The sequence below is a fragment of the Stylophora pistillata genome, chromosome 12 (genome assembly GCF_964205215.1).
Source record: "Stylophora pistillata chromosome 12, jaStyPist1.2, whole genome shotgun sequence".
Lineage (NCBI taxonomy): Eukaryota > Metazoa > Cnidaria > Anthozoa > Scleractinia > Pocilloporidae > Stylophora > Stylophora pistillata.
This window is the reverse complement of record NC_142530.1, coordinates 24,433,278-24,457,862: the sequence shown is the minus strand read 5'-3', so window position 1 is coordinate 24,457,862 and position 24,585 is coordinate 24,433,278. Positions and strand designations below refer to the sequence as shown.

The following is a 24,585-nucleotide window of genomic DNA, read 5'->3' as shown; positions in this document are numbered from 1 at the left end:
AGAAATGTACAGCTCTTGAGTATTGGTCCTCGAGATCACTGGTTGTACCGTCTTAGGTTGTGAGCATGTATTGTCATAAGAAGCTTTTCCTTGGAGGCACGGTAGTCATTCACAACAAGAAAGACCTCAGATTATTGCGCTGCAAATTGTTTTGAATAGCCAAGTCTCAAAGCTTCTTAAAGTTTCCCTGACGTTTTTTGGGGTCTAGTTAAGGGAAAAGTCACTGCAGACCGCAGCACGCTTTTACTTAGGCACCAAGGACTCTCGATCTGTTTTTGTCAGCCTCCTTTGAGGAGGCTCCATGGGGTTTTTAACCGCGCGATCTGGACGCCAAAAAAGCGCGAGCTCTAAAAATGTCCACAAGCGCGGGGACGATTGTTATTTAAAAGGCGAGTCAAAAGAGCATAAGACTATACAGGTTTTATACAATGAACTCCACAGGGGCTTTTCAGAAACTATGCTCAGGATATCCATGGGCCCTCTAACCTCTAAGCTGGTGCAAAAACGGTGCAAGCAAATGGCAGCCGTACTATTTAGGCGTATCGTACAGCGCCACAAGATCGATAATCTGGGAAATCATCTCGTTGGCTACTGTTGAGAGACAAACGTTCACTAACAGAATACAAATTAAGACTGTGTTTTTTATTGACATCCTCATAGATATCATTGTTGTTTACTGCATGTAACTAGTGAAAAAAAAATTCTGAAATCGACTACAATTCTCTAATTTCTACACTACTTCTTGAAAGAAATTACCAAAAAAAAAAAAAAGAAAAAAAATTGCTATAGAGCTCAAAGCTGTGTCTCGCACTTCTGCTTTTGTTCAATATACGGTAGCAGCACCGCACCACAAGTTAAATTTCTGATTCTAACCAATCAGAGGCCGTAACACCGAGACGACAATTCTGTGATATATTAGCGTCTCTGTCGGTGGTTCTTATATACATGCACATTATATTTAACGATAGGCCATTTTACAGTTGTGTACTTAGTTGCCAAGCCTTTGATTCAGAGTGAGGCTAAAGATGACCTTGATGTGATAGAGACCTGTATCTAGTTAGCATGATAACAATGTGATTTACATTTGAAAGGCAGCAAGGTTTGTATCTGAACAAGGTCATCTCTAGCCTCACTCCCATTCAAAGGCTTGGCAACCAAGCACACAACTGTAAAATGGACTATTATTCGCCGAAGGCGAGGTGAATATCGCCTAATAATCCCCCGAGAAGAAGTAGAGGGGATTATTCGACAATATTCACCGAACCTGAGGCGAGTAATTGTTTTAGTATAATTTCAGAGCTGAACAACAGAGAAATTTCCAAAGATCCAGAAGCTATTCCTACAGCTTGCGTCCTGCAACGAAATAAACCGCAAATAATAAGGATCGGTGCAAGAACGTAAGAAAGAAAGCGAAGAAAAGTATGCACAAAAAACGATATGTCGTAACTTCAGTCGGCTACTCGATTGTCTTTTTAAACATCCCTTTAAATATTTCGTTTCTCATAGAATTTTTATAAAATGTAAATATATGCATTTCAGCTGTTCACAGCATTATGACTAACAAATGCTGCGAAGGGAGCGTCGATTGATAAAAATCCTTACTGAAGGGTATTAAACTGTTTGGTCATTTTAAAAGAAATGTGGAATGTAAACAGGGGACCTGAATGACTGAGCGAGGTTTCGAGTGATTTGGGTAGCACCCGATTTACCCAAATTTTGTGCCTCGCCATATGTAGCTTCAGTCTGCAATTACCCTTTCCTCCTCCTAGCCTCATATCGTGAAACTACGAGGCTTAACATTGGTCAGTTATTCCAGAATGTTTTATTTGTTCTCGATCTGTGGATTTCCAACACATACTATACAATGTATAGTATACAATGTACTATTAGCTTGTATGTAGCCGCGAATCATAGCAAACTGTATCTCTTTTCATTCATGATTCCGGCTAATCGGTTTAATCCTGTGTGAGTTTCGTTTGGCTCCTGAAGTATATGGAATATTTCATCAAACCGAGGTTTGAATTCAAAATGAAACATAAATGCTGGCCAGTTAAAAATTTTTATGCACATGCATAAGAACTTACGAGTGATTGCATCCATTACGGGTATCGGCGGGTGCCTTCTCTCGCATTCAGTGTAGGAGATTCCATAGTTTTGATGATCCGATCGTTTACTCAAAACCGATAGCATTTATTATTACATGAGTTAATTATAACAAGGAAAACCTATGCAAAGTGAAGAGTTTGTTCTGCTGCCTTGGTTTTTGGTATCCTTTTCTTGTAAATATGTTTGTTTGTACATTGTTTGTTTGTCTGTTTTCTCGGTCTTTCTCTTGGGATGTTGTTGTGTCACTTTCATTTGTTTAGTGGCTTGACTGGTTGCCTTTCTTTTTCTTTTTTTGTGTGCGCGTATTAAGTTTCACTTTTGAGTTTGCCTATGTTTTTTGTTGGTTTCTACTCCAATTTTTCTCAGTTTTTCTCATATCCTAAAATACCTTAATTTCTAAGTTAAAAAATCATGTCTTTCCGGTGCTGACAGGTGAAGTTGTTAACAGCCATTAAATTTGAAAACAAAACACAAAAAAGAAAAACAGAGAGTTAAAATGGTCGCGACTGTAGTTATAACAGAATTTCACCCGTAGCTAATACAGTGGGATTTTCTGGGTTTGGACGAGCTAGTAAGAAAAGCCAGTCACAAATTGATTAAGAGTAAAATGTTTCTGCAAAAGTGAGAGGTAAAATTAGCATCATATTGAAATTTTGCAGTTGTTTGAGTTAATTTTGAGAACTAGTTTGAAGTTGACCGAACAACGGATGTCGGCATATTGGGCACTTTCGGCTGCGAAAAAAAGTATATTAGACTAATGAGTATTACTAATTCATTTTTAAGAAAAAACAGCCATCTACGGTGGCCTGCAAGTGATATTCTAATTGAAAGTAGAATGTGGGTACTGGTGTATTTTGAAACACGGATTCAGAGGAAAATCTGCGAATTTATACCTAAGAAACCCAAAATCGAAACTACCGATCAGAAGTTATAACTTTGGATCCGCAGTTTCAACTTATGCACCAATATCCATTTTTTTTCGCATTTAGAATGGAACTAACAGGTCGCCTTAGCTATCACATGACATGCAATAAACAGAACAACAAGACAAAAAAATTGAATTAAAGTAGAACCCAAAAGCAAAAAACTGAAAAAAAGGTTATAAGGCACAACACTAACTACGATACTTCTATTCTACATGTCTGATAAGTTGTTTAAACAACGAAAAGATGCCTTGCATATAAGGTTTTTAAGATTTTACAACTAACAGAGTTTGGAGGGGAAATTAAATGGCCACTACTCATGAACTAAACTGAAGATTATGCAAATATGGAAACCAACAAATTTGCCTTTCAACCTCTATATGGTAAAGCCTGTGACTTAGTAGCTTTCTAAGCCATTGGTACAATGCGATGGTATGATCTATCAGGGAGTGTTGAACGAAAATAAAATGTCTTAATAATATACTTACACGCCATTTTGTATCATTGCAATTGCACAATCTTTGTGAACCTTGTGAGAGCATGGGAGAATTTGACAACCACTGAAGGCGTCCTATAGACAAAATAAAAAGGAAGATATACAAAAATAATCTCAGAAAGGATTATTTCACATGCTCCTGGCGTTAACATATTGATGAGAAGGTGCTATGAATTCCTGCAAAGTAGGTCGTAGCCAGACTGACATGGTATGTTGACTGAAACCAACCCAGGATGTTCTCTCTCGTTATGTTAAATGCAAAAAAAAGATCACGGGTTTCGTATGAACATCGGGAGTCTTACGTTGTTGCTGATTATCAAGGGAAATTGTGATTATTGGTAAATATATGCTTTCGAGGAGGAAGAGATGAAGACCAGGATTTATTGTTGTTGGCATCGACGTATATAAAGTTTCTATGTCGAGTCAGAAGCTGATTGAAAATATACAAAAAGGTAAGCTGTGAAAGACAAACAATTTCATCGATGTACCCAAACCTATCACAGATAGGGAGCCCAATTATTTGTTAGTTAGTTAAACAGAAAAGGCAACACTTTTTAGATCAACTTAAGATTATTTTAAGATCTTTGCATTACATGAATATTTTTGGAATGTTTCTTCTATGGACAATTACCTCAAAGTCAGAGAAACTCATCTTATCATTGCTCTTCCATGCTAATATTATCATTTTGAGTATTGTTTTCATCATTTCCATTATTACCATCATCATTATTTTTGTCATGATTACATTACTGTTTTCATTATTATCATTATCATTGTCATCATAGACTATTCTTTTTTTTAAGCTTAAGTCGGTTTGGTATTAAAGTGTGATAAAAATTAAAATGTGACTTTCTGAAGCAGCAGGAAGCAGTTTAAAAGAAAACCCAAACCAAAATTATACAAAAAGGATACTTAAAATATACACATAACAAAAAAAAATCCTTTGAGCATTTGTGGTTACAGATAAGTTTGTTTTTAGAATACTTATATAAACACTTTACCTCCAGACATATACAACATTCATCGTGTCCAGAATCAGGTCTGCATTTATGTTTTCCTTCAAGACGTTTGTCCAGGCATACATTACAAACATTACAGTGGAAGGATCTGTCTCTATGGATTCTATCAAAACATTTAAAGTTAGCAATAGAGAGTCAAATCTGTTACTTTTAATCTCGCATTTTTATTACAGGATTGTTCCACAAAGCTTAAACTGATGAAAACGACAGAACCTTGTCCAGATTTCTGTGAGATGGTAAATTGTTTGCTTCCCAACCTATTGGATGAAGTGCTACTTCGTAGCAAAGTATCAGTGTCAGTACTCTTCAAAGTACAAAAGAGTTGAGATGATGCTCCTATCGTCTCAAGTCGATGACAGAATGATACCTTGTATGGAATGCAAGATCCTCCAGATCTCTTTATTTGTCACATTTCATAAGTCTACAACTAATACCAAAATCGTTTTATCATCTTACCTACAGATACCGCATTTTTCGCAGTGGAAGGGATTTTTATCCACGGAAGTATAATGGCGACATGTTGGGCAGAAATATTCAGACATGATTGCATTGCAGCCGCCACATCTCTGACCATTTTCATCGATCTGAAATGGATGAAAAAAATAAGGATGCAATAGTTTTTTTTTGGTATGGGACACTAAGCTCGATCGGCTGTTCTTGAATAAGACTAGCTTATATCAGGTGTTATCGTCCTAGATAACTTATTTTAACAAGAAAAGCAAAACCCAAAGGATCATAAACAAGAATCTTACCTCTTGCTCGTGATAGCAGATAGTGCACCGTATGTGTGTGGCATTAATTGCTCTCGCCTGATCCTCACTACAATCTGACTCGTTGTGACAGCGGTGGCATGGGAAGAACTTTCCACAGCAGGGAAACCGAACCAAGCATCGGCGTTGATAATGACTGCAAACAGGGCGTGGACTCTCTTGTACAGGTGTTGCGACAGGTTGTCGCTTGGCTTCTATTGTCGTTTTATTTGATGGGGTAGATTCTACTTGAGTGTTCGTCTCGTTAACTTGTTGTGTTAAGGCTGGTTCCCCTTCTCCCGTATCGCCCGTTTCTTCCTGTACGCCTGTCTTTTCGACCGCCTGGTTTGCGGGTTGAGTTTTCCCCGCGCCCGTAGCATTTGAGACAACAAGCCGAATAGTCTTGGCCATTATATCTTGAAGACATCTAAAACTAGAGGCCAGCGAATGTTCTGTCGATGAATGCTCGTTCTCACTCAATGGTAGTGACTGTGCACATTCATCCTTAGCTATACTGCTGAAGTATTCATTAGCCATTGAATCCATGTCGTTGTAAGCACATACTGATCCACACGTATTGAAGAGTTTCTCACGGTCAGCATCAAAAGATTTTGGCAGCGATGTTCGATTTGACTTGTTTGTCCTCTCGGCAAAGCATTGGCTTCGCAGCACCCTGTCTTCCCACGACTCTGAGGATGGAAAATGCCAGCTTTCTTTTTCATTTCCGTTTGGTTGCGTTACATGATAAAAACTAAAGTTTTTGTTTACTGATGCGTTATATACAGGAACACACATATTTGATTTATGGACTATATCGTGTGGAATGAACTTTTTCTTCTCGGGTGAGATCTGACCTTTGCCTTTAAAGACTTGGTCATGAGCATTAGATGAAGAATACTCCTGTTCGTAATCTTCCTGCCACGGACCGTCTAATGAAGCATGATTATAGTTTCCCCCGTTATAAAACGAAGGAAATGGACTACTCTCTTTGACGTGGCGCGCCATAAAAACAGGATCTAGGCCCCGATTTTCTATTTTGAAGTCACAGTCAGCTGAAATTGGATTTGTACCGCCGGGCCATGGTAAGGGGCATTTGGCGTTATCTGTTGATCTTTGTTTGGGCCTTGCTCCTCCGTCACCCGAGTGAGATTGAAAGAGGTCAGTCTCGCTATTAAGAGGATATCTGTGTTTGCAGAGCGCATCTGTATCTGTATGTGACTCGTTTTCGCTACATGAGGGTACACTTTTGTGCTTCATGTTGGCTGTGAACCTCTCGCCGGCATTAAATGCCTTGTACGGATTTTGTGTGAGTGCTGGTCCATCTGCAATGTCAACGTTATTCAGATCATCTTCATTGCTTTCGCCGTCAGCAACAACATCGCTCCCTTGACACAATAATCTAGTACTAGTTTCATGGCGGTTTGAGGTTGTGGCTTGTGACTTAAAATATATCTGACCGTATGAACTTATTGGCTTTAATGCTCTAGAGCCTTGGTTCAAAGATTGCGTCCCAATTTCCTCTTTTAATTTGGGCCCGTTCACGAAATCTGTCTCTGTTAGGAGAGCTACCACGTCATTTTGACTTCTTGCGGTTTCCCGGTTCATGGATCCATCCGACAAAGCTTCTTCTCCTAGTGGACCAGATGTTCTCTCTGTTGCCATATCGTTATGATCGCAACAAGACGTGCCTTGACTTTCTGATGTATTGGTTTTACTCCTTATGATTTCCAGCCCGCTTCGTTCCCTACCTTCAAGTTCTCGTTTTTTAATTTTAAATGTACTTACATTAAGCTTCGTTTGTCTTTGACCCTCTCGATCAACTCCTATAGCATCTTCTTCCCCGTGGTTAGGTATAAACAGAAAGACATGGTTGTCCTTGTCAGAGTTTTGTGCGAGTACTGATCCATCACCACCAAGGTTCTTGTGGACTTCGCCGTCAGCAACAACATCACCCCCTTGAAACATGAATGTGGTGGTGATTTCCTTGCAGTTTGAGATGGTGGCTTTTGACTTGGAGTGTTTGGTTGGTTCTCTTTTTTGCATGGAGTGCATACCATTATCCTCTTCTAGGTTTGTCCCATCCCCAGTATGCGTCTCTTTTAAAAGATCCACCATATTATTTTGGCTTCTACTGGTATCTATGTTCATGGATCCATCTGCTAAAACTTCTCCAGCAGGTAACCCAAATGTTTTCCATGTCGCCTTGTCGTCATAATCAGGACAAGGAGTTTCTTGCTTTTCCTGAATATTGGTTCTATTTCCCGTAACGTCCACGTCATTTCGTTCACTTCTTTCCACACTGTGGTGTTTTCTACTCTTAAATTTATCGACGCCGGGCTTCGTTTGCCTTTGCCCTTCTTGATCAACTCCTATGGTGTCCTGTACGTCTTGGTTATGTAAGGGGGTCTCCCTGTTGATTTTAATGGCGTTATTTGTACTACAATGATCACCATTTGCCCCTGTCTCTACGTTTTTAGCGTACGCCTTTCTTTCCAAAAGGCCAGAGGCGTCGCATTTATCGGAGGCTGCGAAAGTGGCCTCTTTTTCCCGCATTATTTTAGGCAGGCGGCTGCTTTCGTCCTCTGCAAGCTCACATTTAGGTTGAGTTTCTAAATAATTTCGCTCTCTTACGTTGTTAGGGGCTGGATATTGGGGTGAAAGATGCATTCTCAAGAGATTGTCTTCTTCCCTAGCTGTCTTGCTTTCAAGTGAACTAGTTCTGAGGCCACTTTTATGAGAAATGACATTCCTAGAAGTGCGTTTTTGGCTTAGTGCCTGGGCCTCTGGGTTTTGATACAGAGCCTCTCTATTACCACAGTTGCTACCATTTTGCATATGGTTTGACTGCAACTTTGCAACATCATTTGCGTCTGCCTTGTTGGAGTGAATTGAATCACCTCTTTTAGGCTTCAGTTGCTTTTTTCTCAGGATTTCTTTCAGGTCAGCTATGGAAGAAAGTCTTGACTTTCTATCGTCTTCAAATAGACGTTTCCCCTCTGATATCTCGTCTTCTCTGAGAATGGATTCTTCCTCGTGGTTGGTTGTGCTTGCCTTAACAGTGGTAATATCAGGAACGTTCTGTGTAATACATTCATTATTTTCATTTCCTTCTGAACTCTCAGTCAGATACTGAAGGGTACGGGAAGTGTTTTCACGGTCTTCCTGATTTTGAAATGAAGCAGCTAGACGTCCTGTGTCATCGTCACTCAAATCCACCAACCTTACTTTTTCCTCCCTGGAAATGTATTTCTGATCTTCTAGACTCTTATGAGCATTATGACATTGATTTGTATCCACCAGACAGATTTCAACATGAGTAAAGGGACTTTCCACGCTGTAAAGCAGTCGTGATATCTGGCTGACAGTCCTAAGGCACTCTAGAACACTCTCTCTTGTTTGTCTTTGCTTGTCTTTGAATTCAGAAGGGCCACCCTGAAATGAAAATTTTTTGCAATGTTAATACTAAATTTGTTTGTATGCAGCAAAACTATGTAAGGAGGTAAATATCAAAATACATGAATCTAATTGAAATCAGCTTTTTGTCGCTTATATTTCTATTGTATTGTCTTTCAAGTTCCTTATTTACTACCTGAACAATTATATTTTTGACTTTGAGAATTCCTTTTCCTTATACTGAGTTTCTATTTGTGTGCGCTATTTTTGGAGAGGTGCTTTTAATATGCAGATATATTACGTTGCTAACGCTCCTAAAGTAACGTGGGAAACCATTATTCTTACTGTTGGAAGACAAACAATGCTAGCAGCAATGTTTGACATAGAACTATCATTGCTAGCTCCATTTCGAAAGAATCGTCTTGTGGTCGTGAAAATATACATTTATTTCTGGTATTTTTTGTAGTTGTTCTCAGCTATTTGAAAGGTTATAACTATCTTGAAAGAGTGAATAACAGTTGCTTGCATGTCTGAAATAGCTTCTGTGACGATATTTCGTTTGTTTTACATGAAGTGTTGTTAGCCGAGATATGTGTGTAGCCCGGATGAAAGCGTGTTCAGTTTTTATTCTATTAAAGTTTTCTTCGCGTATCGAGTGTTTTGTTCCTCACTGTCCTCGTTGAGTTCACCCGGCATTTCCGACAACGTTACAGCTTGGATAGGGTACTACGTAAAACACAGAGATAAGAAAATTTGTGAAGCTTTGGGGGCACCAGGCCAAAGGATATGAGACGCACACACTGTTTACCCGCAGAACAGGTTAATGTCACTTAACGAGTTTGACCTCAGATGACCGTAAATTATCTTAAATTCCCCTTCCGTATTGCCTCAAATCATTTGTAAAAAGGATTCTCTTGACCCTGTTTACTATTAATGACAAATCTTGAAGTACATACCTTGCGAAGCCGCCATGTTTCTTAGCCGTTGAGCGGGTTGTTAGTGACAGTTTTTTTAAGATTTCGAGAAAAATATCGTGCTTTCCATCCAAAAATCGAGTCCAGACGAGAGATTTAGTAAATATGTTACAGTTTTTGTATATATTGCACAAGGATTGAGCGTAATGAACAGAAAACTATTGTCTAAAGCCAGATATGCTTGACCTCTTACGAGAGTTTGTTTACTGGAGCGCTTGCTCTCCAGTTTTGTGTTGCTATGCAGTATCCAAGCACGTGACCTCTAGTTGCAAAGGGCCTATTCGGGCGCAAACTGTCTGCTTGAAAGTGGTGTCGTATTATTGGTACATCATTCACTGGGTTAGATATAAGTATGTTAGTGGCACTAACATAGCCGTGGAAATTTTCAGTCGTTTCTGATGTAATTTTCCGTTGGCTCTTCCATGATTGTACACCTGGAGTTTATTAAACGAGAAAAACTGCTCAGTAAGGACTCGTTCAACTTGGACAGGGTTTCGCGTGAAGAAGATTTTTTTCTCATTCTCAAATACAGTCATCGTTGTCTATTCTTTTTATTACCACGTTACTGATCATTTCTGGTCCTTCTGGAAAACGTGTCTGTTTCGGCGCCATTATCCAGCCATTCCGGTTTCTTCGTGGTCAATAAATCCAGGGTTTCTCCACCGGATTTCTTTTGCCATATCTGGAAATGGCCCTCCCCCTAGTTAGAATTACAGTTGAACCTCACTGGGTGGAACGTAACACCATTGCTTGGAGTTGATCGAGCTTTGAATTAGGCCACCTCGTTTAGCTATGAAAGGCTAGAACTATCCACTTCTTCGTCGAATCCACCACAGTACACTCTTGCTGTCACACCAAAAGAATGCTAAACAGCTAACAGTTAGGATCGTTCGAAAGAGTTTCAGTTAACCATGGACATAAAGCTGCCATTAAGAAACGAAGATATGAAATAATCGTTTCCATAACTTAAGCCATCCGTAACTTACAAACACTCGCCTTCACTACAAATTTGCTTTAGGCAGCCAAATTAGTCTTCACGGTTGGAAGTGGACCCTTACCAGTCTCAAGTTCTAATGCTCTGTCTTGTATAGATATCTTTTCAAGACCTTTGCTGAATTAGACCCTCTCTCTCACCAATATTGCTGAACCAGTATATAAGCGACCCAGTTGTCTATACAACGTGGTACCTTGGTTATCGGCAGGCAAATAATTTAAGTTATCGTCCATGTGGCTTTAAAACTGTCTTTGCCGCCATCAGAGGGTTGATTTCTTGTCTTTTAGAGTATACTAAGGTCATCAATTGAGACCGAACTGGCGACAAGTTGATCCCGAAAACCACTAGAATGAATTTGTATTCCTCAAGCTATTCCAGAGATCCAGAGATCTCTACATCAAAGCACATACAAGGCACTTTCATTAGTTTCTCCCATTTGGGTTTTTTAAGAAATAATTTTCGATGCATCTAACTGAAAGGAACAAAATATTTCAACAAATTGATGGAGAAAACATAGAAACCACTAACACAATCCGTTCTTGGATGCAACTTCAATTCTCAAATACATCACAACCATCAGTAAGGCAGCGTTTACGTACTTGTGTGGTTAATAAATGATCTAGTTTGGGCAGACACCCTCGCCGTGCGAGTTTGAAAGAAGACTCCATCCGGTCGCACGACAATAAAATGAAGCACTTTACCGATGGTTCCACCCGGTTTGAGCAGTTTTACGAATGTAGCCTCCTGAAGTATTACCAGCTTTTGTCTCAGTAAACTTCGGTAATCTCTGGGTCCATCCAAAAGCCGTTTGTTTGTGTTAACCAGTCTTCTAATAGCCTTATGATTTTCTGAAAGATTTGGTTTAACCTCATCACCAGTAATTTCTAGTTGGTTTCTGTTTCCTCAACTTTCTCCACTGCTCAGCATACTGATCTTCTGGACTCATGACAGGACGACTCGTGTTGTGCGATGTAGTGTCGCAAAGTCTTTAAATGTAACGGAACAGACTCAAATATACAAGAAGAGTTTACACCGAACGTAGATCGACAGATCCAAAGTTTCTAAAACGTCCTTAAGCTTAGCAGCAAAGCCTGCAATATCCATGGATACCCGGATATGACATCCCATCCCAACCTATTTAAAGTTCAAAGTCCACTATAACAACGCAACTTAACATAGAAGAACAAAACAATGTTCTAGTCATAAACAATGTCAGCATCTCTCTTTGGCTTTGGTGTTCGAGTTGAACGTCTCAATTCCTTTGCTAAGTCGGTCGGACCACTATCTGCGGGATTCCTATCATCTGAGACTGTAGATCCGAGTTGATCCAAAGGAGGCATCGCTGCCTCAGCGAACTCTTCCGACTCCAAACAGCCGTTGTCATTGTCATCATTAACTGGTAGCTCCATGCGTGGAACTCTACTAAGAAACTTCACATTACAAGTGAGATGTTGTCCAGTCTCAGTATTGACAAGTTCAAACGTATCTGGTCCTTTGCTACGAACAATGACATACTTCTGATGACCAAACGTGGGAATCAATTTTCCAGATTCTGTATCTGCTACAAATACAATATCCCCAGGTACTAGGTTATGTTGTTGTGCATGTCGCATGGCATCAGTATACTCACATAACTTCCTCTGGTATTCCTTGTACCTCTCTTCAGGGTTGTTTTGATCCATTTCTGGTACTGTTGGCAACTTTGTTGTTATCTCTCTGTTGAGAAACAGTTTAGCCGGGGTCATGTTAGTCCCGGCATGTGGAGTGGATCTGTAAACTTGCAGGATTGTGGGCAGAACCTCTGTCCAGGATAGGCCATCTAACTCTGCTGCTCTGATACTGTGCTTTAGGTACCTATGAAATCTTTCGACCGGCCCATTTGCTTGTGGAAAATAGGGTGATACTCTTCTGTGATGTATTCCATTTGCCTTCATGATGTCTTGGAATTCCTCAGCTACGAACTGACGTCCATTGTCCGTGATCAGAACTTTTGGATTTCGAAATCGTGCGAATATATCTGCAAGTGCAGTGACTATACTCTCACTTGTAATACGCATAAAGACAATAGCCTCGGGCCATTTGCTTCTGTAATCAACAACATTCATGATGTAGATCTCTCCAGGAAATGGACACACCAGGTCAAGGGCACACTTCTCCCAGCAGTAATCGGGAAGAGGAGTTGCTGTATTAGGTGTGTCTTGTCGTAGTGGCTGAAGGCGCACACATGTCTCGCAATTTCGGAAGAAGTCTTCAACGTCACAGTTCATCGCCGGCCAGAACAGGATTCTACGAAGGCGTTGCTTGCAGTGCACAATACCTTGATGAGCCTCATGTGCCAAGGTGAATGCCTTTTTTCTCAACTTCACAGGAACATAAATTCGTCGACCTTGCCACAGTAGGCCCTGTGCAAAGCTCAGTTCATCTTTAAAATGTTTCCATTGATTATTTACCAGGTTATAGGTTCCATCAAGTACCTTCACCACTTCTAGTAATTCAGGGTCAGACTCTCCAGCCTCTTTTATTTCATCAATTGAGAGCAAAGCATCAGCACTTTTGACAAAGTGTGCATGCTCCTTAACAAAACTTGTTTCTGTAACAGTAGTGTTCAAAGGTAATCTTGACAGTCCATCTGCAATGTTCTCAGATCCAGGTTCATAAGTGAGTGTTGAGTGTGAAGTCATAGTCCTGACATCTCAAAGTAATCCGTTCAAGGCGAATTGATTGAGAGTTTTTATTGAATACGCCAAGCAGTGGTTTATGATCAGTCGAGACGACAACGTGGCGACCATAAATGTAAGAATGCATCTTCTGCAATCCGAATAGCACAGCCATTGCCTCTCGTTTGATTTGTGAATATCTCTTCTCTGCCGCAGTTAGACGTCTGGACGCAAAAGATATGGGCTGCCAACGGCTGTCAACATTTTGCAGCAAGACATACCCAAGACCAACTGGGCTGGCATCTACTACAAGTTTGGTCTAGGCTTCCAATGAGTAGTGTGCAAGGCATGGTGCTTTAATCAGAAGCTCTTTAACTTTCTCAAAGGCCTTGGATTCTGTTGTACTCCATTTCCACACCACACCCTTCTGCGTAAGATATCGTAAGGGAGTGATCACTGTTGCAAGGTTGGAAACAAACTGTGTAAGGTAGGTAATACTTCCCGGAAATGATCTCAGTTCAGCTTGGTTTTGAAGTACTGGTGCATCTGCAATGGCTTTTACCTTGTTAGGGTCAGGCTTAATGCCCTCAGCAGAGATAACGTATCCTAGAAATTTCAGCTCACACATGCTCAAGGGCACACTTGTCTGCATTGAGACGAAGGCCACAGTCTTGAAGTTTATCCATAACTGCACGAAGATTCTTCCAGTGTTCTTCTGGTGTTGACCCGTACACCAGCACATCATCAAAGTAGCTAAGCACACCTGATAAGCCTTCACACACTATGCTCATGACCCTTTGGTACACCTCTGGTGCTGAAGAAAGTCCGAATGGGCAGCCTTTTGAACTGATACACTTTACCTGCGGCTATGAACGATGTAATTTCTCTAGATTCTTCCGCTAGGCGAACCTGCCAATATGCTTTCCTTAGATCCAGAGTCGAAAACATCCGAGCCCCACTCAGTTGCGGTAACAGGTCTTGGATTCTAGAAATTGGAAACCGCTCTCTTATCACTGCTTTATTAGTTTCCCTGAGATCAACACACACTCTCAATTCTCCCTTCCCCTTGTAGACAATCTGCACAGGTGATATCCACGATGCTCCTGCCGCTTCCTCAATCACATCTTCTTGAATCATTCGCTCTATTTCTTGTTTCAATATCTCCTCTAAGGGTGCTGGGACCGGCCTTTGTTTTTTGTACCTTGGGAGGGACATCTTTCTTAAAGTCTCCGAGCTCTTCCTTGAAGAGATTTTTATACTCCTGATAGATCTTCTCCATCTCCTTGGTTGGGCTCTCTCCTACTGCATGGATTTTTACAAGGTTGAGGATGGACAGGGCGCTTCTTCCCAGCAGGGGGGGACCTTCCACATCGATCACATACACTGGCTCCATTACTTCCATCTTATTGCATCTCAGTTTAGCATCAAATACTCCTAAACACTTGAGGTCTCCTTCGCCAAAAGCTGAGAACTTGACGTTGGTTGGGTTAAGAGGAGTCTTCAGGTTGTTTCTAAACCATTGTTTAGGGATCAAGGTTTTAGCACAGCCAGTGTCAATCATCATCTGAACAAGTTTACCATTGATTTCAACTTCAGTTTCAACACCCAGCCCGTTACTATTAGTAGCATACCAAATACATTCAGGGTTAGACCTATCTGACTGTTGCTGGACTGGCTGGACAAACTTTACATCTTCTTTATTCTCTGATTCTCTTGATCTGCAATATTTCAAAAAGTGACCAGTCCTCTTACATTTTATGCACTGTGCATTCCTAGCTTTGCATCTTTCGTTATCAGCAAGATGATCCGTTTTTCCGTATCGAAAGCAGGCTTTTTCTTTCGCTTTATTTACTGAAGATTTTACCGCATTAACATCAGATTTTCCAGGCAAGTTTTGGGCCCCGTGCCCCCCAAGTAGCTGTGTATCCTTCTTTGCAGATTCAATTGCTCTCCCGAGCGTCTGGATTTTTTCCAGTGTAAGAGTCTCTACTTGTTGTGGTAGCTTTTCTCGTAGATATCCGTCAGAACACTTCTCTATAGCTTGAACAGGAATATTATCATCAGTGGCTTCCCCGAAGTCGCATGTTAAACTCAGCATACGTAACTCTGTAATGAAGGTATCAAGTGATTCATGTTGAAGTTGAGCACGTTTTCGAAACTTGTACCTCTCCGCCCACTTGTTTCTCTTCGGCTGAAAATGTGCACTCAACGCTTGTTTAACTTCCTCAAATTTCTTGTTCTCTCCCGGCAAACCTGAGAGCAAACGCTGGACTCCCGTCCCCGCAAGATGTAGAAAAGTAGCTCTTTGAACGTCGTCGCTTTCTTTATCTAATTTCGTAGCAATTCGGTAATTGTCGAAAGCATCGAGCCAAAACTTCCACTCATCCGCCAAGTTTGTCGCCTCTAAATTCACTGGTGACAACGAAAACCATCTCCACACTTCATAGCAGCCCTTGCACCCTTTCAAGTGCAAACTCCAGGGATTCTCCGGTTTCCTAGCTTTTGAAATCATTTAAGACTTGAATTTCTGAATCAACCAGTAATCAGCAAATATTTTGCTAGTTTGGTAGGAGATTCTGCCTCTTGAATGATGGAGTCTCTTAAAATCTACATTCAAAGTCATTTCCTCTTTATAAATCCACCGATGATGCTGGGGTATTGGCAACAAAACGACTGTTGACCACTTATGTCCAATAATTCCTTTAATCTCTTATTGCCCTTTGTACGTCCTGGACGGCTGGGCTTGATTTTCTTTCAGCTGCACATCCTCGCACACCAGAAATGATGTCCTCTAATCTTACAATATACTCTTTTGTGCAATTGATATTCCGCTCTTCAATAAATTCCAGCTATCTTTTTCAAGAGTGGGTGTTACGACATTTTCATTAACCAGTGACGTAACAAGCGATCCTTCCTGATCATGGAATGAACGAACTCCAATTTAATTAACTTGAAACTGAATCTCCTCATTCTGTGTTCTGCTAAAATTAAAGGACCACTCTCTGCTGGTTAGTGTTTTGTAATGCATCAATGGCTAAACTTGATTGTTTATCCCTACAACGATCGAAATATATTCTTGAGCTTTTAATTTTGTCCTGCTTCTGAAAATATAACATCTGGCTTTTTCATTCTTCCACAAGTTTCTGCAGCAATTAAAATTCGGCAAATCCCTTTAGTTTCAAAACTCGGATAATCGTTCTCTTTAAATAGACGCAGCAGTACATTCCTAATGTAGCCAAAACCAGCAAAAACATGAAAAGAGATCTCAAAAGAGAAAGATAAAGGTGGAGCATGAACCAACAATCGAGGAAAGCAATAAAATATTGTCAAACATCGAGCCGTAAGGAGAATGTGGAGTACAAAGAATCCTCCCTGTCATTCAAGGCAATTGCAATGCAAGATTGTTTAACTTTTAAAGTAGAAAGTCGCACTCTTGCCTAAGAGATGTCAGTACGCACTTTAAAAGATAGAGAAAACCATCAACACTGAAGAAAATAAAGGAGATTGCTGTGAAATAACCACGTGTAAGTCGGAAGTCTAACGCTGAAAGAAAACATCCTGAAGCAACCATATGGATGATGGTTGACACCGGTTGGAACTCTTAAGAGTCAGATAAAACAAACCTTAAAAATAAATGTCTCCGTGACAAGAATATTTACTCACAGTTTTTCGAGACGACCTCTCAGCTCCTGTCCTTCCGTGATTCGAGGTGCTGTTGGTTTCACAGGGTGTGGATGATTGTTCCCAATAAATTTTCGATAAAGTTCTTTGTAGACACGGCACTCCATACTTTTCAATTGCCTGATGAATTTCAGGCAAAGGGAGCACATCAAGAACAGAAGTCTCAAACGTACCATTCGAGGCTGCCAATCCGTTTATTGTTTTTCTTGTCGATACGAACTGTGTCTTTTCTATGACCTGTCTTCCACTTTGTGACAAAATGATCCGTGTTTTTCGTGGTTGGAGAACCGTTATTGAAAGGCTGTGACTTGCTAGCGCCAATGATGATATACCTCCTGCGTCATTCTGCTGAAGAAGTCTCAATGCAGTATTTTTGAAGATGAAAGAGCTTGATTGCTCATCTTCAAAGGTCACCTCTACAATCCTCTGATACATCGATGTGTCCATCTCAAAGATAGTCGACGTCTCTTTATTCCGTATGCCATCACTTGGATGTTCTGATAGACAAAGAGGTAAGAGATCGATTCTACTTCCCATAGAAAAGATGTCTTGCAGGTCACATTTTTCCGTTGGAGTCAAATCCACGACAACCGTCATCGCGCCGCCTTTAGCTTCAGCTGCCATGCACTTCGTTTGAAAACACTCTTGAACTGCCAATGAGATTTTGTCCTTCACGGTATTAAGGTCCTCGATGTCTAGAAGGACCGGTAATCTGCCAGTCACTAAGAAAGCATTTCCAGTTGCATTCTCCTGGTAAGCCAAGCTGCGGTATAACTTCGTGTCAGTAGACGCTCTGTCGGTGTCACTTTCATTCAGACCAACTTCAGAGGAAATCAAGATGTCTTGAACAGCAGTCTGTCCATTGCAGGTGATCGTCGCTCTTGAGGCATAAACTTGAATTCCATCGAGGAGCAAAAATGGAAAATCGATCTTGTGTTGAAAAAGTTTAGAGTATAAGTCGTACGCTACAAAGGTGGTTTCAGTCATTTTCAGCTCTATTGAGAACAAAAGAAGTAAAATTAACACAGGCCTCAAGTTTCGCTGATAGTCAGACTCCTTCGTTGTCGCAACCCCATTGGTCCTTTGGACAGGACTTTGAGCACCACTTTCTTCTATGACGCTGCGTAGGTCTCCCAAAAGCTTCCTCAAACGATGGCCATGCTGCAGTGTTCGGTGACTTCTAAACTTTTTCATCAGGAATACGCTGTTTAGGTAGGCGACACTCAAGTCTGGATAACCTTGGATTGCATGTACTCTGGAATGCAACTCTGCGCATTGAAAAAAGACGGAAGCTTCATCAATCATTCCAAGACGGAGGAGCTTTTGTCCACTCTTGATGAAATCGGATGAATATTTGAAAAAGGCTATCGACGTCGACTCAGAAGGGGGACCTTCCGTGTTCTTCACAGGGAAACGTTTCCTATTGGCTCTGCACTTTCTTAATTGACAGTTGCTGTGGTGGTTTAACCAGAAGGCTATTCCTTGCCCATACTCTGCAACAAGACCTTCAATTCTATCATCAGACGCTTTCCGGTTTTGCAAGGTTTTGAAACTTCCTGTGATTTCCAGGTACTTTATTCTCAACTCATCCACAAATGACACTTGGTAGATGGCTTCTATGTTCTCAGTGGCTCTTTGAAAGTAAAGGTAAGACTCTCCTTCTTGATTGATTCTCGATGTCACATCACCAAGAGACATGTAGCACTTGAGAAGAAGAAAATTCTTAACACCAAATATTTTCCGCAGGATTTCGATCGAAATTTTGAATTTTTCCGCGGCTTGAGAAACTTCTCCTGTGAAGCTCAAAATTGTACCTTGTTTGTACAACAGGGAAGCAATATTATAATGGTCAGGTCCGAACACAGTTTTTAGGATCTTTACAGTTATTTGCAAAAGCTGAAGGGCAGCTCGGATTTTTCCTCTACGGATGTAGAGCTCTAATAACTTCTCAAGTGCCTCGATTCTTACATTCATGTAAAGGTTTCCAAACCTCTTCACAATGTCCTCCAGTGAATTCAAGTTCTCAATACTGAACATTTCATCAGCCACTTTTGATTTTCCGTGAAGGATCAGAACTTCAGAAAGATGCAAACGAAGGAAAGTTACAAGATATTCAGAGTCTTTTCTATTTATTTCTTTGCAATAAGATATCAGCCACCACAACGCTTGTTCCGCCCGGTCAAAATTGCCGAGAGTAGTATGCAATACCGCTTGATTATTCATCACCGTGAATACTGCTTCGAATGGATGTGGTATTTCCTTCATTTCTGTAGCTTTGCAACTCTCTGCTAATTTTTCTTGTTGTTCGAGGGCTTGACGATACTTTCTAAAAACCAGATTTAGCCGGCTCATGTTGCTCTTTACAGCAAAAACTTTTGTAACATTTGACGGCCCGTTCGAATTGCCAAGGTACTTAAGAGAAGTTTCGAACGCTTCTTCTGCCTCTCGCAAATCGCCAACGATCAGGTGTATACACCCCTTATTGTTGTAGGCAGCAGCAAGGTCACGTAAACGACTAGTAATATTTGATTGGTGATGCAGATCGATAAGCCGGTCAAAAGTTCCTTTCGCAATTTTAAATTCAGAAATCAGCAAGGCAAATGCCCCCATGACGTTTAGTAACCCAGAGTAAAACTGCGCTCCATTCAAACTTGAATCTAAAAGTAAAGTTCCGTGTTTTATCGAACAACTCACACCCTCCTCCAGAAAAAGTTTTCTTCCACGATCTAGAACGTTCAAGCCATACTTAGAGGGAAATTCAAAGCATTGCGCCTGATTCATCACCATCATTGTAAAAAGATTTGTTATACTTTTTCTGGCACCAACGATATCGTCACCCTGATGGCAAATAATGGCTTCGTCGAGTATTCGAGCAACATGGTCCAAGACTTGTGAAGGAATCATCTTTTCAGGGGTTAATCGGTCGACTGTAGCTAATGCAGAGCAGGCCAAATGTGGTTGGCTTTTCTCATTCTTCCGGATAGCTTTGGTGCTTCTTTGTGCCTTAACGTGTTGGGAGGTTTCCTTAGTCTTCTGGATACACTTACTTTGACTGTTATTTGCTGTTAAAAGTATTTGAGAAAAAAAAATGTCACTGAGTAAAGTCATATAAATATAAGAACTTTCTTGCTACCTTCTCTTTAAACCACCCCTTCCGCCTTCTTTTTTCGGCGAAACCGGTATTTCCAACACGTTTGAATGAAAAACGTGATTTAATGCTTTATAATTGCATCTTTGATACATTTTACTAAATAAATGTCGACGTTTTATTTGAATGTGATGCTAGATTTAATCCGTCCTTTTCTCCTATCTACGTTATAAAAATCCAGACGTGCGAATCAGTTTCCACAAAATGTTCAGCAAATATGTGTAACTTGTAAAACAGGGTCAATTTCCTGTGTTGAGCCAAACTGTCTTTAAATAAAGTGGGAAAGAAAAAGAAAACCAAGGGAAACCCCCTCCCCCTCCCCCCCTCCCTCCCTCCCTCCACTTCCCCACCCTATAAGACCGAAAGGCAATTTTGTCAGACAATCTCAGTCACTCGATTTAATCAAGATTCACCTTTTGTTAACGATGAGACGAGTCCTCCAACTTGACTTCGGAGACGTCTTAGCTCGCTGACAATGTTATCTGTGAGGCTTGTTTTGCCAAGCTCATTGTCCACCGCTGGGTATGTTATTGCTTCGATGGATGCAGTCATCTGTGAGAGACAAATTATAAGCTTTCAGATTTTTGATTTCGTCTAAAGTAGCGGTAGGTCAAACAACTTTAAATACTTCTGCCTGTTTTTAAAAGGATTTATTCGGGCTAAGACGAAACATTGGCGTGATTTCCGTATAACAATATACTTCAATATGAACACAGTTCGTGTATATTAGAAAATAACGAAGAAATGATTTGATGCTTTTGAGAATACGGCTATATTTCAGAATGCTATGGTTTAAAGGGAAATCTTTCCGAAACAGAAAAAGAAAGAAAGATCTGTTTAACTTTTTTTAACTAAGCTGCTGGTCACACTGATCTTCATTACCATACAGTTGTGTTACGGCTTGTGAGCATAGCCAACACTGCGATCAGTTTGCTCTGGTCTTCGAAACAATAAGCTATACTTTCATCCTAGCAATGCTTCTGAAATTATCCCTTGTAAGCAGTTGTTGGCTTATAAAAAAATTATTGTATTTTGGATTTTCATATTCACGAAAACCAGATAAAACATCTCAAGCTCAATTTTACAAACAGAAGTTATCTAATCTTTAAGTTTCCCAAACGTGACCAATTACTCTGGTGCTCATTAGAGAGAAAAGCCAAACAAAAATGCCTTACCTTCCAGTCTCTGGGTTAGTTTTAAGCTGTACGCGACGATTTAGGTTTCCATCGTAGCTTCTTGATCATTAAAAACTTGCGATTTAAGAGACAGAGACAACCTATTTAAAAAATGCAAAGTAAACCCAGTGAACCTCATTTCTTTCATTTGTTTACCAATGACAGCACTATCTTATTTATTCTACAGATCTCTGTAGGGAGAGGTATGAATTCGAAAACGAAAAGCTTACCTCATGTAGTTTCTAAGTGTCAGCTTGCAGCTTTGACTGGCCAGTCAAACAAGTATATCTCAGGATACAAAAGCGTCAGCAATTTCCTAAAAGAAGTGTTATGGTCATATCAGACACGTTCTAGCATGAATATAAAATGTAAATATCTTCAGCATTTTTTTTTTTACTTGTCTTTCAGATGGTTACGCATTTTACCGACAGATGTCTACATTCTGGAACCTTTAAGCTTGCAATTCCATTTTGTCACGATAAGGCCAAAATTAAACCAGGCCATGTTCGCAGTTTTCTGTAGTCATAGTTTACATTCGAAAGTGTTTACATTAGCACATAACGAAAGAAATTTATATTCATATACTTGATATATACTTATATTATATTATATTATATTATATTATATTCATATACTTATATTTATATACTTGAAATTTCAATTTCGAATAAGTGTAAGACTAATCAGCTAACCGTACATCAAGTCATGGAAAGCTCCCAGGAGATCAAAATGTTTTACCATAAGTAATCGAAACCAGAACTTCTACTTCGTCACGCGTTAAGCACATTAAGGGCCTTCGTTGGCGACGAAAACAACGTGAAGTACTCAAGTATTGTTCGCTCTCCAGCGGCACCTATGCAAATAATCTATGGTGTTCTTTATCATAATTATTTAGATCGAAACTATAGTCTTACTCATACGTTTGGAAACTTTTATACATGGGGATTCATGGTAAGCGTTATGTCGAATTTATGTCGCTATTTCAAACCACCATATTGTATCAGCAGCAGATGGCCATTACAATGGAGAATTAGCAATAGCAGCACAATGCATGGTGGATTCCCAAGTAGTGTTCTGCTTCATACCGGATAACTCGTCGATCAACCAACATTCACAACGAGTTTTTTCATCGACAGTTGAGGCTATGATGCTTTCCAACACAAATATCCAAGTGCTGAACCGGTTGCACTACTTTTCGTGTATTTGAGGTAGCCGGTCTATTCAGCTCAACTGATGACCGCCTCTATGTCTTACTGTCTTAAATTATTCGTTGCGAATTATACTAACTGATTCCACTCACTAGCGCCCTTTTAATCGAGACAGTGGAAACTATGCAGCCATGCATTGCTTCTCGAAGTACCCCGAACTCAAAAGGAAGTTTCTTACCTTAGCACGCAGATAGCCGCTTCGGAACTTGCAGTAACAAATTCTGGTTCGATTGCGAGGCAGACCGGCCCAAAATAATTACTTCTTCATGTTAACGTAAACTGGTCGCGCAGTTCACATCATGTGATTACAAAGTCTTATATTTTATTATCCAACTACACCTAGACGAGTACGGATGACGCCATAGACGAGTACAAATATCACGCGGTATTATTACTCGTCTATTGTAGTACTGGTTAAACTGGTTTTCTCGCATCGCGCAAGCGAAGAATTGGATTGTGGTTACGGAAAAAAAAAAGTGGCGGACAATTTCAATCATATTTCCGACGACGAAGAGTCAGAATGGCTGGCAAATATAGATCCAAGTTCATTAGATGAATCGAACGAAGAGAAACAGTTTGACGACCAGAAAATTTCTTCACTTAATGAAGAAAATAGAAACAGCGACACAACAACGCGCCAATTCCGTTCCGCTTCGCATACTTCTGTCACGCACTCCCGTAAATAAATATCCGCGAAATTCGCCCGCAGAAACAACAGTTTGGCGTGTTGGATAATAAATAACTTATTAGACGTTCTGTTGTGTAGTATCGCTGAGTATTTTTACTCGTTATTTGTATTTTGACTCGCCCTACGGGCTCGTCAAAATACGGCACAACTCGTAAAAATACTCAGCGATACTACACAACAAAACGTCTAATAAGATATCTATATTCACGCATATCATGTTAATGGCGCTGCCCCCCGGCTTGTTTCCACGGTCCGTTTGTTTGCCTGATGCTTTGTTTTTGTTTTTTGTTTTTCAATCAAAATTATGCTTTTCTCATATAACGCTTTCTTTTTTAAAAAGTAAGTGTTACTGTATATTGATGCCTAATTTTTCATTGTTTGCGTTATTCACACTTTGTTTCAATGAACAATGATAATATTGAGGCCCAAAAATTTCCGGAACGACTCAAATGGTTATTGGATTACGAGTTAAAAAATCACATTATTTGAGAAATTGTGTCTACTTTCTTTTATTAGAAACTTAACACCTTGGATTAAATTAGCAGAGCAGTAATCTTTTTTTGCACATCATGCTTCAGCACGGCCTATTGAAAGACTAAGGTCAGAAAAATCTCCGTCTACATTTTCAATCATATGAAAAAAAATATCTTGTACAGTATAGGTGCAGCTTCTGGATCATAATTCCGTCTGAGCAGACAGGAACAGCTAATATCGTTTCAAAACTGAAACGGTGTTTGTGGTGGTTTTAGAATCGCTCATGGACAGTTCGAAAGTATTGTGGAACCTTGAGTTATGAATGTGGTCAACTGAACAAAAACTTCTCTCTCTTTTTAACCAGACTCTCAGCCTCAGATTAGCAGACGAGGATAAATGTTAATAAGTTAGGGAGTGATATTTAAAAACACCAAACATGTGCTGTTTGAAAATGCATTATATCTAGAACATATGATCAGTTCAGAGTAAACCGATTGTTCAGTGAATAAAGAGCATGATTACCGTATGGATACAATAGATAACATCAAAGAAGTGCAGTCGAAGCAGTTGCTTCTATAATAAGCAGGAATGAGCTTCTTATAAACCGCTGAATCCTCTAATCAAGAGAAGCAATTAAACAGAAAAACGGAAAACAGACAAAATTCTTACCTAATCCACAAGCAATGTTTGTCTCCGCGTCGTGATTAAATTTACTCGATTAAAGTTTCTCGTCAGCTTGAATACCGTTTATTCTGGACAGACAGTTGGCAACAGAATCTTAAATTCACGAGAGAGTGCTTCACACTCCCAGCTTTGAAAATGTCAGATCCAAACCTTAACTTTTTGAGTTAAGGTAGGAAACTATTCCGCTTTCTGAACATTACAAGTTTCTATTTTAAA

General features: G+C 40.0%; 1 protein-coding gene across 2 annotated transcripts; it reads right to left on the bottom strand.

Annotated features, from left to right (window-relative positions):
• Positions 1-621: 621 nt before the first annotated feature.
• On the bottom strand, positions 622-23,334 carry LOC111340073 (uncharacterized). Of its 2 annotated transcripts, XR_002695720.2 has the most exons (11): positions 22,702-23,334; positions 21,546-21,631; positions 21,316-21,416; positions 20,554-20,692; positions 16,975-20,054; positions 5,297-8,725; positions 5,001-5,128; positions 4,527-4,647; positions 3,518-3,600; positions 2,085-2,838; positions 622-1,353 (listed from the first exon to the last, which is right to left on the bottom strand). XR_002695720.2 is itself a non-coding variant. In XM_022946852.2 (10 exons), exons 4-10 carry the CDS (start codon positions 20,690-20,692, stop codon positions 2,775-2,777), a joined length of 7,044 nt encoding a protein of 2,347 aa, XP_022802587.1. In that variant the 5' UTR covers positions 21,316-21,416; positions 21,546-21,631; positions 22,702-23,334; the 3' UTR covers positions 622-2,774. The 2 variants fall into 2 exon arrangements, 1 of the variants encoding a protein (XP_022802587.1); XM_022946852.2 differs by having other exon boundaries at positions 622-2,838.
• Positions 23,335-24,585: the final 1,251 nt, after the last annotated feature.

Coding starts and splice junctions, on each gene's coding strand:
- LOC111340073 (XM_022946852.2), bottom strand. CDS start 20,692: ATGACTGCATCCATCGAAGCAATAACATACCCAGCGGTGGACAATGAG. Junction 20,055..20,553: donor CGTCTCATCGTTAACAAAAG/GTGAATCTTGAT, acceptor TACTTTTAACAG/CAAATAACAGTCAAAGTAAG. Junction 4,648..5,000: donor GAAAAATGCGGTATCTGTAG/GTAAGATGATAA, acceptor ATGTTTTGATAG/AATCCATAGAGACAGATCCT.